General features: G+C 47.1%; 1 protein-coding gene across 1 annotated transcript in view; it reads right to left on the reverse strand.

Moving 5' to 3' along the window:
* Positions 1-204: 204 nt before the first annotated feature.
* Positions 205-19348, reverse strand: part of LOC117527442 (protein kinase C beta type-like) — a 267696-nt gene continuing 248552 nt past the window's right edge. Inside the window, exon 17 of the mRNA XM_034189782.1 lies at positions 205-616. Within this exon, the coding sequence (XP_034045673.1) occupies positions 461-616 (156 nt within the window). The 3' untranslated portion in view covers positions 205-460. The remainder of the gene's footprint in view (positions 617-19348) is intronic.

A 19348-nucleotide genomic window follows, 5' to 3' on the forward strand; every position in this document is an offset into this window, starting at 1 on the left:
CCACTGTGCTGCCCACACTTGAATCACTTGGTGTTCATTTAATTTAAATATGAAAATGGTAAAATACCATGATATAGTCAATTTAAAATATGCCGCCAACATAAACCACAACAGAAGGTTTTTGGACAAACAACTTGTGCATGGATTTCATTTTGTAAAAACTATTGCTACCAACTATAACAAGACCAGAATGTTCAGCAAGAACCCACATAAGTATTCCTCACACAGTTACTAGCGTTGACCTTCTACAAAAGAATATCATCATTTTGGACATTTTTGATGGATTACTTCAAAGTCTTTGGTATCAGGTGTGTTACTCAATTTTGGCATGATGATACCGTTGTGCTCAAGTACTGGGACACAGACAGGAAGCACATATATGATGATAAACACAGAATCATCCACATTTAAGTGCTTTGAAGTGTCCTTCTAGCAGTCTGTCAGCATGATGGAATGTGTGTTAATTTCCTGGCACCACGTATTCTGGGTTCGTATAGGAGAAGCCGAGGAACTCCTCCTGGTCCAGGTTCATGATGACCAGCTTGTCTGTTGGTGTCAAGTCCACTGGCATCTTCGTGAACTCTTTGTCAAAGTTACAGGTGTCCCGGCGGGTCTTCTGTTGGGGGGGGGTGTTGAAGGGGGAGTGTGAGATGGCAGGGAGGGGTGATGTGTTGGTGAAAAACAATGACATAATGTCAAAGGCATGAATGATGAAATGAGGAGGGGGTAGATTAAGAAGGGAAAAACAAATCACCACTGTTAGATCCTTTACAATATCAAGCTGTGTTACCATTACTGGGCGCTGATCTGCTGTGATTCAATGTCTCAGCTTTTCGAAAGATGAACAAAACTGATTTACAAGATTATATTTAGTGCATGCATACTGAGACAAGTGTCCTGCAAAGCCCGATGAGAAAATTCTGCAGGTGTAATGTTCAAGATGTCTGAAACAGTATGTTTAAAGGTGTTGTCCTGTTCCACTTTTGATCAAATTTGCCAAATTTGCCAAGTACCTTAATTTCTGTGGTATATCACAAAATGCCAAATAATTTTATTGTTGGTAACTACAACCCCAAATCAGAAAATGCTGGAACAGTATGGAAAAATGCAATTAAGCAAACCATAATGTAGTGATACATTTACTTTGACCTCTGTTTCATTGCAAACACTATGAAGAAACATAGCTCATGTTTTTCCTGGTCAACTTCAGGTTCATTCATTAAGGCCTGCAGCAAATGGAAAAAAAAAAAAAGTTGAGGCAATAAAGCATTTACAAATTCCATCTCACAACACTTTTGTTTTGGCATTAAGGATACCAAGCGATAAAGCCGTTTAAGTGTTCTTTTGTCCCATTCTTCCTGTAAACATGTCTTAAGGTGTGCAACAATAAGGGAGTAATTGTGGCTTTATAATGTGCGCAGAATGTGGTTTGCATTGTCTTTGTTGAAAAAATTCATGGACATCTCGGAAAAGATGCCATTTTAAAGGCAGCATATGTTTTTTCTAAAAAACATCAATGTGCTTTTCTGCATTCGTACTGCCATTACAGAAGTGTAAACCAGCATTGCCAAGACTTTGGACTTGTTGCGTGGCAATAGTGCCTAAATGGTCCATTTTGTCTTTGGCCTGGGGCACGCTGTGTCCGTTTCTTCCAAAACAAACAAAGAAACATCTGGAATACTGATTCATCTGATCACAATATGTGATGGTCCAACCCAGATGCATCCAAGACCAGAGTCAATGCTACTTCTGAATAAGGTTACCATAAGGATTCTTTTATGTATAAATTCAAATTCAAATTAATTTTATTTATATAGCGCCAAATCACAACAAACAGTTGCCCCAAGGCGCTTTATATTGTAAGGCAAAGCCATACAATAATTACGGAAAAACCCCAACGGTCAAAACGACCCCCTGTGAGCAAGCACATTGGTGACAGTGGGAAGGAAAAACTCCCTTTTAACAGGAAGAAACCTCCAGCGAACCAGGCTCAGGGAGGGGCAGTCTTCTGATGGGACTGGTTGGGGCTGAGGGAGAGAACCAGGAAAAAGACATGCTGTGGAAGAGAGCAAGATCAATTACTAATGATTAAATGCAGAGTGGTGCATACAGAGCAAAAAGACAAAGAAACACTCAGTGCATCATGGGAACCCCCCAGCAGTCTAAGTCTATAGCAGCAGAACTAAGGGATGGTTCAGGGTCACCTGATCCAGCCCTAACTATAAGCTTAGCAAAAAGGAAAGTTTTAAGCCTAATCTTAAAAGTAGAGAGGGTGTCTGTCTCCCTGATCCGAATTGGGAGCTGGTTCCAGAGGAGAGGAGCCTGAAAGCTGAAGGCTCTGCCTCCCATTCTAGTCTTACTGTTGGGAAAGTGTAGGTACACGGACCCACAACAGGGGGCGCAAATGAACGGACAATGGAATAGGTCAAATAACAACACTTTACTGTTGTGAATGTGCACAACAAATACAACAGATTGCAACAATAGACAATAGTCAATTCACAAGGTGTCGTGTGGGCAGGCTCGAAGATAGGAGACGCCTGTCCAAAGCAGAACCGGAACCACACGATTTCCTCCGCCACCAGACCCCGGGAATACTGGAGCCGCAAGTCCCGAACTCCCAGGTGGCCACTGCCTCCGCGTGTCGGATCTGGTACTGCTGGCGAGGAACAAAAAGCAAGTGAATGAGGATGCGTTTGCACCCAGGAATCAGCACGGCAGGAAAGCTACCTCCACCTCTCGTTGGAAAACAGTCCAAAAGATAATGCACAAAAGTCACAAAGGATATTGTCAAGCAGACAGCTGAGGTACGTTACCTTCCAGGTAGAACGATATCTCGGCAAAGAGGTGGAGACGTCGTCCTGCTGATATACTCCTGCTGATCAGATGATTGGTAACAGCTGTTGCAGGTGATGCGTGACAGCTGTCACCCTGGCTGCTCCTGTGAGGCGGCTGCGCCCTCTGGTGCCTGGAGCCCGCACTCCAGACAGGGCGCCCTCTGGTGGTGGGCCAGCAGTACCTCCTCTTCTGGCGGCCCACACAACACTTACAAACCCTAGGAACTACAAGTAAGCCTGCAGTCTGAGAGCGAAGCGCTCTATTGGGGTGATTTGGTACTATGAGGTCCCTAAGATAAGATGGGACCTGATTATTCAAAACCTTATAAGTAAGAAGAAGAATTTTAAATTATATTCTAGAATTAACAGGAAGCCAATGAAGAGAGGCCAATATGGGTGAGATATGCTCTCTCCTTCTAGTCCCTGTCAGCACTCTAGCTGCAGCATTTTGAATTACCTGAAGGCTTTTCAGGGAACTTTTAGGACAACCTGATAATAATGAATTACAATTGTCCAGCCTAGAGGAAATAAATGCATGAATTAGTTTTTCAGCATCACTCTGAGACAAGACCTTTCTAATTTTAGAGATATTGCGCAAATGCAAAAAAAGCAGTCCTACATATTTGTTTAATATGCGCATTGAATGACATATCCTGATCAAAAATGACTCCAAGATTTCTCACAGTATTACTAGAGGTCAGGGTAATGCCATCCAGAGTAAGGATCTGGTTAGACAACATGTTTCTAAGATTTGTGGGGCCAAGTACAATAACTTCAGTTTTATCTGAGTTTAAAAGCAGGAAATTAGAGGTCATCCATGTCTTATGTCTGTAAGACAATCCTGCAGTTTAGCTAATTGGTGTGTGTCCTCTGGCTTTATGGATAGATAAAGCTGGGTATCATCTGCGTAACAATGAAAATTTAAGCAATGCTGTCTAATAATACTGCCTAAAGGAAGCATGTATAAAGTGAATAAAATTGGTCCTAGCACAGAACCTTGTGGAACTCCATAATTAACCTTAGTCTGTGAAGAAGATTCCCCATTTACATGAACAAACTGTAATCTATTAGATAAATATGATTCAAACCACCGCAGTGCAGTGCCTTTAATACCTATGGCATGCTCTAATCTCTGTAATAAATTTTATGGTCAACAGTATCAAAGCAGCACTGAGGTCTAACAGAACTGCTGTGTGGGCCGCTGAAGAGGAGGTACTGCTGGCCCACCACCAGAGGGCGTCCTGCCTGAAGTGCAGGCTTCAGGCACGAGAGGGCACAGCCACCTTGCACGAGCAGCCGGAGTGACAGCTGTCACTCATCACCAGCTGTCACTCATCAACCACAAACCACCATCTCCATAAAAGCTGGGCAGCAACTCCACCTCCCTGCCGAGATATCGTCTACCCTATAGGTAAACTCTCAGCCGTTCTGTTCGGTACCAAACACACTTGTATTTGTGCTCTGAGTGTTTGCAGGAGTTTCTGTAGCTACTTTCAGCTGGGTGCTGGGTTTTGTGGACTGTGTAGGAGTGACGCTCTTCACCCCTCACGCCAAAACGGATAAGTAGCTCTCAGGTTCTGCACAACTGTGTTACTGTGTTTTAGGTGGAGGTGTTTTTCCCACCTGGAGAAGAACTGCTGGTTTGTTGACTGTTTACTGGGTGTGTTGTCTCACACTCACCCTTGACTGTTCTTCTGCCTCCTGCCAGCAGTACTAGATCCGACAGCCGGAGACAGTGGCCACCTGGGGATTCGGGACTTGGCGACTCCGGTGTGTTCCAGATCCGGTGGCAGTGGAAATCGTGTGTGGCCCGACTCTTTTCTGGACAGACCTCTTCTATCCTCGAGCCTGCCCACACGTCACCTCTGTATATTGCCTGATATCAAATTCTGTGATTGTCTGTATTTCGTTGTGCACATTCACAACATTACATTGTTACCTTTTGGCTCATCTATTGACCGTTCATTTACGCCCCCTGTTGTGGGTCCGTGTCACTACACTTTCCCAACAGATATCTCAGCCAGCGTCATGGATTCCGAGGGGCGTCAACCATCCGTTGAACAACCAATGGAAGAGCAGGGTGCACAGGCGCCAGCGGGAGGCGTGGTAGGTGAGTTGTAGCAAATCCTCACCGCCTTCACTGCTAGGTTGGATTTAATGACCGAGCAGAACATCATTCTCAATTGCAGGATGGAGGCTCTCACCGCCCAGGTGGAAGCGCGCGCCCAGGTGGAAGCGCGCGCACAGGGCGCTGCTGCAGCTCCTCCTCCTGCTGTCCTGGTGCCAAATATATACGTTCCACTGGTCATTCAACGACCCCCCCCCCCCACCATCCCCTGAAGCATACATAAGTCCCCCGGAACCGTACGGAGGCTGTGTGGAGACGTGCGCTGACTTCTTGATGCAGCGTTCGCTCGTCTTTGCACAGCATCCCGTGATGTACGCATCAGACTCCAGTCGGGTGGCTTATGTAATTAATTTGCTTCGAGATGAGGCACGCGCCTGGGCTACGGCGCTTTGGGAACAGAATTCACGGCTCCTAACAACATATACTGGGTTTGTGAGGGAGTTCAGAACAGTCTTTGATCACCCAAATAGAGTCGAGACCACTTCAACAGTGCTGCTGTCTATGAGACAGGGGCGTCGGAGCGCAGCTGAGTATGCAGTCGACTTCCGCATCGCGGCTGCGAGGTCTGGCTGGAATACTACTGCGCTCCGTGCCGCCTTCGTAAGCGGACTGTCGTCGGTCCTGAAGGAGCACCTGGTGGCTAAGGATGAGCTGCGGGATTTGGACGGACTTATTGATCTAGTTATACGATTAGACAATCGATTAGAAGAACGCCGTTGGGAGCGAGACGAAGGACGTGGCCGGGCACGCGCCGTCCCTCTCCCTTCCGGGTCCGAAAAGGTTCCGCCCTCCCCACGCTCCACAGCCTCAGCGCTCTGTGTGGCAACAGCTCCCCCTGCTGATGATGCTATGGACACGAGCAGGGCAAAATTAAGAGCTTCTAACAGACAGAGGAGACTGGCCCGCGGGGAGTGCTTCTTCTGCGGCTCAAGCGAGCATCAGCAGAGAGACTGCCCCAAGCGGTTAAACACCAACGCCTGCCCTTAGAAACTGGGCTAAGGGTGGGCCAAGAAATTCACGTGGGACACACACGTATTTCTGCACGTCTCCCAGTTACGATCCTGAGTGGGGATCTAACCCTTCAAGCCCCAGCACTGGTGGACACGGTGTCAGAAGGGAAAATGCTGGACAGCAGATGGGCAAGGGAAGTAGGGCTCCCTCTAGTGGCACTCCCTTCACCATTGAAGGTGCGGGCGCTAGATGGCACCCTTCTCCCTTTAATCACACACAAGACACTACCTGTAACTCTGGTAGTGTCTGGGAATTATCGGGAGGAGATTGAGTTTTATGTGACTCCTTCTACCTCCCGCATAATCTTGGGCTTCCCGTGGATGATTAAACACAATCCCCGGATTGATTGGCCGTCTGGGGTTGTGGCTCAATGGAGCGAAACCTGCCACCGGGAGTGTTTGGGTTCCTCGGTTCCCCTCGGTTTGACTGCTAACGAGGAGGTTAAAGTTCCCCCCAATCTGACGATGGTGCCTGAGGAGTACCATGATCTTGCTGACGTCTTCAGCAAAGATCTGGCACTCGCTCTCCCCCCGCACCGCCTGTATGATTGCGCCATTGATTTGATCCCGGGCGTTGAGTATCCGTCCAGCAGGCTGTACAACCTCTCACGTCCTGAGCGCGAATCAATGGAAACCTACATCCGGGACTCGTTAGCTGCTGGGTTGATCCGAAACTCCACCTCCCCGATGGGTGCTGGTTTCTTTTTTGTGGGCAAGAAAGACAGCGGACTCCGTCCATGCATTGACTACAGAGGGCTGAACGAGATCACGGTTCGCAATCGATACCCGCTGCCCCTTTTGGATTCAGTGTTCACGCCCCTGCATGGAGCCAAGATTTTCACCAAACTGGATCTTAGGAATGCTTATCACCTGGTTCGGATACGGAAGGGAGATGAATGTAAGACAGCATTTAACACCCCATTAGGTCACGTTGAGTACCTGGTCATGCCGTTCGGCCTCACTAATGCCCCTGCGACGTTCCAAGCCTTGGTAAACGATGTCTTGCGGGACTACCTGCACTGATTCATCTTCGTATATCTAGACGATATCCTCATCTTTTCCCCGGATCCTGAGACTCATGTTAAGCATGTACGTCAGGTCCTGCAGCGGTTGTTGGAGAACCGGCTGTTTGTGAAGGGCGAGAAGTGCGAGTTCCACCGCACTTCTTTGTCCTTCCTGGGGTTCATAATCTCCTCCAACTCCGTCGCCCCTGATCCGGCCAAGGTTGTGGCAGTGAGAGATTGGCCCCAACCAACAAGCCGTAGGAAGCTGCAACAGTTCCTCGGCTTTGCAAATTTCTACAGGAGGTTCATTAAGGGCTACAGTCAGGTGGTTAGTCCCCTGACAGCCCTGACCTCATCTAAGGTCCCCTTCACCTGGTCGGATCGGTGTGAGGCCGCGTTTAGGGAGTTGAAACGCCGGTTTTTGACTGCACCTGTTCTGGTGCAGCCCGATCCTAGCTGCCAGTTTATAGTTGAAGTGGACGCCTCTGACTCAGGGATAGGAGCTGTGCTGTCCCAGAGCAGGAAGTCCACCCCTGTGCCTATTTCTCCCGCAGGTTGACCCTGGCAGAGAGGAACTATGACGTCGGCAATCAGGAGCTCCTGGCGGTGAAAGAGGCTCTTGAGGAGTGGAGACACCTGTTGGAGGGAGCTGCGGTATCTTTCACGGTTTTCACGGACCATCGGAACCTGGAGTACATCCGGTCCGCCAAGCGTCTGAACCCCAGGCAAGCCCACTGGTCATTGTTCTTCTGGCGTTTTGACTTCCAGATCACCTACCACCCCGGGACCAAGAATCAACGATACGCCTTGTCCCGGGTACACAAAGAGGAAGTCAAAACCGAGCTGTCAGATCCACCGGAAACCATCATCCCCAAGTCCACTATCGTGGCCACCCTCACCTGGGACGTGGAGAAGACCATCCGGGAGGCCCTGGCATGGAACCCGGACCTGGGAACCAGCCCTAGGAACAAGCTCTACATCCCACCAGAGGCCAGAGCTGCAGTCCTGGACTTTTGTCATGGTTCCAAGCTCTCCTGTCACCCAGGGGTGTGAAGAACCATGGCAGTGGTCCGGCAGCGCTTCTGGTGGGCATCCATGGAGGCCGACGTCCGGGAATACATCCAGGCCTGTACCACCTGCACCAGGGGCAAGGCGGATCACCAAAAGACACAAGGACTCCTCCAGCCGCTACCGGTGCCTCATCGCCCCTGGTCCCACATCGGCCTGGACTTCATCACGCGCCTCCCGCCGTCCCAGGGCATGACTACCATCCTGACGATAGTGGACCGGTTCTCCAAGGCAGCCCACTTCGTTGCCCTCCCGAAGCTCCCAACGGCCCAGGAGACAGCAGACCTCCTGGTCCACCATGTCATACGTCTGCATGGGATTCCTTCAGACATCATCTCCGACCATGGTCCCCAGTTCTCCTCGCAAGTCTGCAGGAGTTTCTGTAGGGAACTGGGGGCCACCGTAAGCCTTTCGTCCGGGTACCATCCCCAGATGAACGGACAGGCAGAGCGGGCGAACCAAGAGCTGGAGCAGGCCATCCGCTGCGTGACCTCCGCACACCCGATGGCCTGGAGCGACCATCTGGCCTGGATCAAGTACATTCATAACAGTCAAATCTCATCTGCCACCGGCCTCTCCCCGTTTGAGGTGTGTTTGGGGTACCAGCCCCCGTTATTTCCACTGACGGAGGGAGAAGTCGGCGTGCCCTCGGTCCAGGCCCACTTGAGGAGGTGCCGTTGGGTGTGGCGCACTGCCCGCTCTGCCCTGCTCAAAGCCCGGACAAGGGCCAAGGCCCATGCGGACCGCCGGCGTTCCCCGGCCCCTGCATACCAGCCCAGGCAGGAGGTTTGGTTGTCTACAAAGGACATCCCACTCCACGTGGACTCGCAAAAACTCAAGGACCGTTTCATTGGACCCTACAAGATCCTCAAAGTCCTCAGTCCAGCCGCAGTGAAGCTGCAACTTCCTGCTTCACTGCGGATTCATCCTGTATTCCACGTGTCCCGTATCAAGCCCTGCCATACCTCACCCCTCTGCACCCCCGGACCGGTGCCGCCTCCTGCCTGGATCATCGACGGTGAGCCTGCATGGATGGTGCGCAGGCTCTTGGACGTTCGTCGACAGGGCCGGGGGTTCCAGTATCTGGTGGACTGGGAGGGTTATGGACCTGAAGAGTGCTCCTGGGTGAAGAGGAGCTTCATCCTGGACCCGGCCCTCCTGGCCGACTTCTACACCCGTCACCCGGACAAGCCTGGTCCGGCGCCAGGAGGCGCCCGTTGAGGGGGGAGTCCTGTTGTGTGGGCCGCTGAAGAGGAGGTACTGCTGGCCCACCACCAGAGGGCGTCCTGCCTGAAGTGCAGGCTTCAGGCACGAGAGGGCGCAGCCACCTTGCAGGAGCAGCCGGGAGTGACAGCTGTCACTCATCACCAGCTGTCCTTTTGGCTCATCTATTGACCGTTCATTTACGCCCCCTGTTGTGGGTCCGTGTCACTACACTTTCCCAACAAGAACAAGCACAGAGATGAGTCCACTGTCTGAGGCCATAAGAAGATCATTTGTAACCTTCACTAATGCTGTTTCTGTACTATGATGAATTCTAAACCCTGAGTGAAACGCTATATCAGTTATTGATGAATGACCATTCTTGATGCATTGCTGTCTGAAGAATCGAAAATCACAGATGTTAAACTTGAATTTACGCCTTTTGTTGTGAAAGTGTAGGAACACGGACCCACAACAGGGGGCGCAATGAACGGACAATGGAGAGAGTAAATAACAAGATTTACTACTGAAACAAGCACGAGTAATACAACAAACACAATTTGGGGTCGAATCCGCTGGTGTCGTGTGGGCAGGCTCGAAGGTAGGAGACGTCTGTCTCAGTCGAACCGGAACCACCCAGATCTCCTCTGCCACCGAACCCTGGAAATACTGGAACCGCCAAGTCCCGAATTCCCAGGTGGCCACTGCCTCCGCTCGTCGGATCCGGTACTGCTGGCAGGAGAGAGCAACAACACACAGGAGTGGATGAACGCACCCAGTAACAGAGAGGGGAGAAGCCGCCTCCACCTCTTGGCAAAGTATAGCAGGAAGGTGAGTACTTATCCAAAGAATGAGGTTTTCAGTAGTCACCAGTCCTGAAAAAGGTTTTAACAGTCTTAGCTGATGATGCAATGTATAACTGCAGAGAATACTACCTTGGTCTTAGGCGATATCTCGGCACTGAGGTGGAGACGCCGTCCTCCTGATATACCTCGGTGCTGAGTAGAACAGCTGTGTCTGGTGATGGGTGACAGCTGTCACCCAGGCTACCCCCATGATGCGGCAGCGCCCTCTGGTGCCTGGAGCCCGCACTCCAGGCAGGGCGCCCTCTGGTGGTGGTGGGCCAGCAGTACCTCCTCTTCAGCGGCCCACACAACACCTTTGCCCTTTATGCGCTGAAATTACTCCAGATTCCTTGAACCGTTAAGGATATTACGCACCATAGAAGGAGAAATATACAAATCTCTTCCCATCATTCTTTGAGGAACATTGTTTTTAAACATTTCAATAATTTTCTCTGGCATTAGCAGACAGACTGGAGATCCTCTGCCCATCTTTGTTCCTGACTCAGCCTTTCGTGGATACTGCTTTTATACCACATCATGATTACAGTCACCTGTTGACATCACCTGTTTGAAATAACATTATTTAATTTTTTGTTTGACCTTATTACTAACAAAATTGCCTGACTTTGAAACTTTTATTTATTTATTTTTTATTATCGCAAGCCTTAAATGCAGAAATGGATGTATATTAACAAATGAAATGAAGCTGACCACAGAAAAGAGTTTTCTTTCTTTTTCTCATTTGGGGTTGTATTTATTTTGGAGAATTTCATAGCAAAGGTAATTAATTTGAGCCGTGATATTTGACAGATGCCATTAACGAATAAGCACATATGCAAGGTTGGATGTCCATGCTGCATTCAATGGAAACATGTACATCAGAATTTCTAATTTACGAGTAGGACAAATAAAACTCACTGCAACCAGTGTTAATACTGATAACTGACACAGTAGATGTGTGTTGTTGTCTCTGCTGTCCAGCAAATATCCAGCAAAATGTTTGTGTGAAATATATCCAGATTTTATTTTCTGAGTTTTTCTCTGCTTGACTATGTTTACTGACTGTTTTCTTCACTTTCTTTTCTCTTCAATGTTTTTTTTTTTTTTTGGGGGGGGGGGGGGGGGGGGTAGTTTTAGTCACAAAAAAGCCCTCCCATGTTATTTTTGACATTGCCACCAAAAGTGTATCAAAGCAATTTTATGGAGGTGTGTCAGAAAAACAATCTGGTGTAAAATTTGTGCCAAAATCAATGTGGATGCATACTGGATCCATGGTGCACAGTCCTTTAATAAACCAAACAACAAAAAGCAGCAGATCAGATAAAAGCTTCCCACAAAAATACTCACTTCACTGAGCAAAGAGATCAGACAAATCCACACAGGAAAAATTCAGAAAATCCACGGCCATAAATATTTTATACAAAATGACAGCGAGAGAAGTCAGAGATTTACCAAACACACCCACACAGTCACAAATCTGAACCTTCAGCACTCTGAAAACAACACGAGGGAGGAAACACACAGATGACAGATTAAAACAGAAAAAAAAAACACATCTGGAGGAAGAAGGTGAACATCGAACCAACAAAGACAAAGTGGGACGGGAGGGTCATAAAGGCCAAAGTGAAAATCGCGTAACTTCATCCACGGCACGGCCACACCCACCTCACTTTCCTTGCTGATGCCGCACAACACTTTTAAAGGACACACCACCTCAAAAGCATAGCGCGCGCGTGCACACACACACACACACACACTAATATAGCTACTGAAAAAATGGACTAAAATATAAAGTATTATATTTTGGTTAAGATTAAAAAGAACATTAACATACCAAAAGATGCATATGCACAGCTGGCAGTCATGTAGGACAGCTCCTAATGTGTTTCACTTCAGTACTTTGCATGCCCTGTTATGGTTGACATCATATAGTTGTATGCAAAGGTTTGGGCACCCCTGATAATTTTCATGATTTTTCTTTATAAATCATTGGTTGTCTGGATCAGAGATTTCAGTTAAATACATCATATAGCAGACGAACACACTGATATTTGAGAAGTGAAATGAAGTTTCTTGTATTTACAGGAAAGTGTGCAATAATTATTTAAACAAAATTAGGCAGGTGCATAAATTTGGGCACCCTTGTCATTTTATTGATTTGAATACATTTAGTAGTAATTATTGGAACACCAAATTGGTTTGCTACGCTCATTGACCCTAACCCTTACACAGGTTAATCCAATAATGAGAAAGGGTATTTAAAGTGGCCATTTACAAATATTACCCTCTTTGCATCTCTTCTAAAGAGTGGCAACATGGGAGCCTCTAAATAACTCTCAAATGACCTGAAAACAAAGATTGTTCAACATCATGGTTTAGGACAGTGGTGTCCAAACTATTCTAAAAAGGGCTGAGAGGGTGCAGGTTTTCCTTGCAGCCACTGACTCCAACAGGTGATTTCACTGATTAACATCACTTTGAGCAGGTGGGATGAGTTCATCAGTGAAATCACCTGCTGGAGGCAGTGGCTGCAAGGAAAACCTGCACCCTCTCGGCCCTTTCTGGAATAGTTTGGACACCACTGCTTTAGGGAAAGAATACAAAAAGCTATTTCTGAGATTTTACTTGTCATTTTCCACTGTGATGAACATAGTGAGGAAATGGAAGACTGCAGACACCGTACTAATTAAGGCCCGAAGTGGCAGGCCAAGAAAAATCTCCGATAAGTTGAAGCGAAGGATGGTGGAACAGTCACAGCCAACCCACAGACTTGCTCCAAAGACCTACAACATGATCATGCTGCAGATAGTGTCTCTGTGCATCGTTCAACTATGCAGCACACTTTGCACAAAGCGATGCCGTATGATGCTATAATGCAGAGGAAGCCTTTTCTGCGTACGTGCCACACAAACAGAGCCGCCTGAGGTATGCTAAAGCACATTTGGACAAGCCAGCTTCATTTTGGAATAAGGTGCTGTGGACTGATGAAACTAAAATTGAGTTATTTGGACATAACAAGGGGTGGTATGCATGGCTGAAAAAGAACACAGCATTCCTTTGCTTGGTCCAGTGAGACATCGGCATCAATTTGACCAACTAACGCTTAGCCTAGGCTCGTGTGTCATACATCACACTGACAAAGTGAGGAACCTTGGAGTAATTCTTGATCCTACGTTGTCCTTTGACCTCCACATTAGAGATATTACGAGGATTGCTTTCTTCCACCTATCGCGATGATTCGTCCCATCCTGTCTATGGTTGATGCTGAGACCCTGATTCATGCATTTGTTGCTTCTAGATGGGACTACTGCAATGTTCTATTTTCTGATTTACCGCAGTCCAGCATTAGGGCTCTCCAACTGGTTCAAAATGCTGCTGCCAGACGTTTGACAGGAAGCAGAAAGTTTGACCACGTTACACCCATTTTGGTGTCTCTTCACTGGCTTCCTGTCCCTGTGAGATCAGATTTTAAGGTTCTGTTCGTAACCTATAAAATTGTTCATGGACTGGAACCTCCCTACTTAGCTGACCTGCTTAAACCCTACATACCGGCCCGGGCTTTGCGTTCTCAGGGTGCAGGACTAGTTTGTGTCCCTAGGGTGAATAAAAAGTCTGCAGGTCACAGAGCTTTCTCTTATCGTGCCCCTGTTTTGTGGAAAGATCTCCCTGCATCAATAAAACAGTCAGATTCTGCAAAGATTTTCAAGTCCAGACTTAAGACGCACTTATTTTCCCTTTCGTATAGCTACCATACTGGCATAGTATGTTACTATGCTTTTTACTCTTTTAAATGAATTTTATTTGGAAAGGGAGTGTGCCATGGCCTCAACTTTTTCTAAAGTCTGGGTCTTTTAGTGAAACCTTAGGGCTAGTGGCCGGTGATCACCTTAGTATTCTTCTGTTTTTCTTGTTGTTTAATACTGACAAATTATACTGTATTTGTTGTCTTTCTGTTTGAGGTGCAGCTCCATCCAGAGATGGGAGTTGTGTCCTGTGCACTGGCATGAACGCACAAAATTTCCTGTGTATTCATTTTGTCAATTGTTGATGGTAGCATGGCCCAAGCAGAGGTTCACCCCTTTTGAGTCTGGTCTGCTTGAGGTTTCTTCCTCAAATCATCAGAGGGAGTTTTTTCTTACACTGTCCTCTGTGTGCTTGTTCTGGGGGTTGGTAATGTTAGACCTTATTTGTGTGAAGTGCCTTGAGGCAACTTTCTTGTGATTTGGTGCAATACAAATGAAATAAATAAATAAAAGCAGCAAAAATGGAACAATTATTATTTTTTCAGGTTATAAACAGTGACCTCACTCTGAGCCTTTAATTTTCACCCCTGCACCTCCCTTCCATCTTGCCGTCTTTCTCCTATACTGCCTTCCTGCCTCCACAACTCCACTTCTCTCGCTCCCTCTCTCACATCTTTTCAGTAACGAGAGGATTAGTGGGAGACGAACTGATGTCAGCTGAGGATGCAGAAAGAGTGGGAGGCAAAAATGGAGGTAGAGAGAGAGATAGAGAGAGGGAAAGAGGAGGAGGAGGGGGCAGTGAATGAAAGGCGGTATCGAACGCTGACCTGTTTTGGACTGATAAGCACAGGCTGCTTTGTGCTGAAGCCACTGGCCTTAATTTGGGGCTGCAACATTTGGAATTAATTATCACACAAACTCCAGCTGTACTCCACTTCGCTGCGCCGCCTATTACATCCACTTCAACATCAGCTTATGTGGTGGAACTCACTGCTGCACAACACAATCTGCACCGCTCCTACAATGCATGTGCAGAAAACCTTAATCATACTGTAGCTTTCACAATGCATACCCCCCCAAAACAATCAATCCCAGAATATTACTGCATGTTTCTTACAATACAGATATTTCAGAAATTGTCCAGCTTATCATATCTAAGTAAGTGGGCAATGAATTATTTGATGAGTAGATATCAGTAATGTGTTCCATTAAGGCTGAAGTAATGCAGCTTTTGGTGAAGCAATTGGCTGAGAGATTGAAAGTCTCAAAAGTCTGACACCAAACAAGGCTTCATCTTGCCCTCACTACTTGTTCTCTGTTGCATAATGTTCCTTAATATGAAATGTTTGCATCAAATTCCATCTTGACATATGGTACAAGTCCACACTCCATCAGCAGTTTTATTATATTTTCTTACAAGCATTAATAACAAACCATGAATGCAATGTTAGATTCCTAAAACTAACTGAAGTTCCACAATTTCCTATAAACTCAATTGGGAGTTAAGTCAAATTAGAACAAAATTAGTGTATTTTCCATCACATTTTTTTTTTTACTAGTTTGGCAGATCCTGTGATTTATATTCCAGTGCAACTTATATACCAAAAATTCATGTATTTGTTATTATTAAGAAGAAGAACTGTATAGGACTTTCACAGGAATCAAAGCATGGAACAAAATAAACTCCAATAAAAAAAATAAAAAAAATCACTAATAATAAAAGTACACTACAACAATGCACAGAAATCCCAAATGAAAGAGCCCTCTCTCTCTCTCTCTCTCATATACAGTGAGGAAAATAAGTGAACACCCTGCAATTTTGCAAGTTCTCCCACTTAGAAATCATGGAGGAGTCCGAAATTTTCATCTTAGGTGCATGTCCACTGTGAGAGACATAATCTTAAAAAAAAAAAAAAAATAACAAAACAAACAAACAAAACAAAATCCAGAAATCACAATGTATGATTTTTTTAATAATTTATTTGTATGTTACTGCTGCAAATAAGTATTTGAACACCTACCAACCAGCAAGAATTCTGGCTCACACAGATCTGTTAATTTTTCTTTAAGAAGCCCTCTTATTCTGCACTCTTTACCTGTATTAATTGCACCTGTTTGAACTTGTTACCTGTATAAAAGACACCTGTTCACACACTCAATCAATCACACTCCAACCTGTCCACCATAGCCAAGACCAAAGAGCTGTCTAAGGACACCAGGGATAAAACTGTAGACCAACACAAGGATAGGATGGACTACAGGACAACAGGCAAGCAGCTTGGTAGAAGACAACAACTGTTATGATTATTTATTAGAAAGTGGAAGAAACACAAGATGACTGTCAATCTCCCTCGGTCTGGGATTCCATGCAAGATCTCACTTTGTGGGGTAAGGATGATTCTGAGAAAGCTCAGAACTACACAGGAGGACCTGGTCAATGACCTGAAGAGAGCTGGGACCACAGTCACAAAGATTACATTAGTAACACATGATGCTGTCATGGTTTAAAATCCTGCAGGGCAGCAAGGTCCCCCTGCTCAAGACAGCACATGCCCAGGCCCATTTGATGTTCACCAGTGACCATCTGGATGATCCAGAGGAGGCATGGGAGAAGGTCATGTGGTCAGATGAGACCAGAATAGAGCTTTTTGGAATCAACTCCTCTTACCATGTTTAGAGGATGAGAACAACCACAAGAAAACCATCCCAACCGTGAAGCATGGGGGTGGAAACATCATACTCTGGGGGTGCTCTTCTGCAAAGGGGACAGGACGACTGCACCGTATTGAAGGGAGGATGGATGGGGTCATGTATTGCGAAATTTTTGTTGTGTGTTGGGGGGTTTTGCTGGGCATTGTTTTGCTGTTTTTGTGTTTATTTTCCTCCCAGGTGGTTTGGGGCTGATCTCTGGGGAGAGTGTGCTGCAGAAGAGTCTCTCACCTCTGTTACGGAGATCTGCTGCACCTGTTGCACTCACGTGCAGCTCTCTATCAGGACGATCTACGACACCTGTGGCATTCACGCGCAGATCTAAGGATTCTCAGCTGGTGCCAAGGAAGAAATGAAGAGCTGCATTTAAGCCAGCAGTGATCGGGGCTGAATTGCTGGAGAATATGACCATGTGACGATCGTTTGGGGACGCTGAGGGCCGTTCCAGATTTTGACATTGCGCCTGTGAAGGAGGACGGGGTGAGAGGCAAACGCGGTCAGTACACGTCAGAGGTGATTATTCTGCAAGGCTTATCTGTAATTGTAATTTGGCGTTTTTGCGCAGCTATAATTAAATATTGGTGAAAATTGTCTGGTTTGCTCCTCACGGCAGTGGCGCGCGGATTGATTATCCTCCACTAGCTGTGAGCAGCAGCCCTTTTGAACTAAATCCGAAAGCAGACCTGAACATGTAGCTGATAAGTGTGCCTCTAAATAATATTTCGTGGTAACAGTGTTGAATAACCTCACCTCTGTTCCTCCTTCACAGAGTACAGTCCTGGGAAAAGCCACCTGGGGGGGTGTCGGTGGAATTCCTGAGTCCAAAACGTTTGGGCTCCGATCTATTGAGACGCTGAGAAAGCGCGCTGCCTCTTCACCTCACCAGTTTTGTTTAGTATTTCATGTACAGCACTAGGGGAAAAAAATAAAACTTGTTTCTTTTGGAACTGCTTCTGGTTATTTGACGCTGGGTTCAGTCAGACGCTGGATCGCTCCTCAATCCGCGTCCAAACCATAACAGAATTCTCCGGCCATTCCAGTATGGACCCAGCGGCAGAGGCAGTTCCTTTTCAGGAAAAAGTCCAGAAACACCTGGAGATGATTTGGGAGCAAGTACAGCACCTTTCGATGCAAATTCAGCAGACAGATGCCCGTGTTACGGAGCTAGTAGCTGCAGCTCCGGTTCCATCGAGCCCGGTACAGATAAGTTTGCCGTCCAGAGATTCGGCTCCTGAACCGGTTATATGTCATCCGGAACCTTATTCGGGAGATGTGGAGACTTGTGCTCCGTTTTTGATGTAATGTTCTTTGGTTTTTGCTCAGCGACCGGCGTTTTTCTCTTCTGAGAGCAGCCGTGTGTCATATGTTACAAATCTGCTGCGAGGGGACGCCCTGGCGTGGGTCATTGCGTTGTGGAGCAATAAATCATCACTGCTAGAATCTTTTGATGAATTTCCCCGTGAGTTCCGTTTGGTTTTTGATCATCCGGTAAAGACAAATACCGTGGTTCAACGATTGCTGAACCTCCGACAGGGGCGGCGAAGCGCAGCTGCTTATTCTGTGGATTTTCGAATCTTTTCTGCACAATCCGGTTGGAACGCTGCCGCTTTGAGGGGGGTGTTTGTAGACGGGTTGAATGATTCCCTGAAAGACGAGCTAGTAGTCCATGACGAACTGAAGGATTTAAACGAGTTGATATCCTTGGTTATTCGTCTAGATGATCGGATTAAGGAGCGTGGACGGGAGAGAGGGCGAACGTCCGAGCGGGGTTTTATGTCTCGGGGCTTTCCCAGACACAGGTCCGGACTGCCTCTTCTTCGCTCCACTGAGACTCCTCCTTCCAGGTGGCACGCGTTTAGGACTGAGTGGCTGTGTGGCTGAGTTATCAGGACCTCACCCTGATCACCTGAGGCTGATCATGTGCAGCTCGTCAGGACTCACAGCTGTGGTGCATCTATATGGATTGGAGCATGGTGGCATTTAAGTCTGGAGTACACAGTGTGTATTTGCCAGAGACTCGACCTTGTGACCAGACGGGTGAGATCGTCGTTTTGAGAGCCATCTCATCATCACGGATGCAGAGACCGTCCAGGTTTGATGCATGGTCTGTGAAAGAGGAGGGGGCGAGGTCTCACGCTCGTCAGCACACTTCCTGAGGTACGTTAGGTTTTGTGACTAACATAAGTACAGTCAGTAAATGTGGTGTCCCTCACACCTTATTATATTGAGCTGTTATGTTAGTCGTTTAATCAGCTTCCACTGCAGTGAGGGATGTGAACTGGGTGTTCCATGCCTGCAGGGTGGGAAGCTGATTAGTGATTAAGCCAGGAAGTGTTTGCTGTTTATGTACACCTTTGAGTGGTCTCTCTGTGTGTGGAGTGTGGACTCACATGATGGTTTCTTCTTTCACAGACTCGGTTTGTCGCGGCCACCTGGGGGGTGTCGGCGGGGTCCTTGGGTCCGAACTGTTTCTGGCTCCGGACCGTTAGTGCTGCTGGGAGCACACCGGCATTCCACCACACCAGACCGCGCACTCATTTGTTTGTATTTTGCACGTCACTGTTATGTTTATTAAATTCAGTTATCCTTTGTACCGTGCTCTGCTTATTTCATACTGGGTCCTTCAAACGCTGGTCGGTTCTCCGTCCTGCGTCTGACACATAACAGGTTGGTTATGCTGGGCATCCCTAAGAAAACCTCTGCACCTCTGGGGGGTTTCAGGGCCCTTAGTTAGGTTTTGTTAATTCCCAGTTCCACCCCAGCCTCGGTGAGCCTCTGACCGTTCGCCATTGGCATCACTG

Source organism: Thalassophryne amazonica, chromosome 16, assembly GCF_902500255.1.
Source record: "Thalassophryne amazonica chromosome 16, fThaAma1.1, whole genome shotgun sequence".
Lineage (NCBI taxonomy): Eukaryota > Metazoa > Chordata > Actinopteri > Batrachoidiformes > Batrachoididae > Thalassophryne > Thalassophryne amazonica.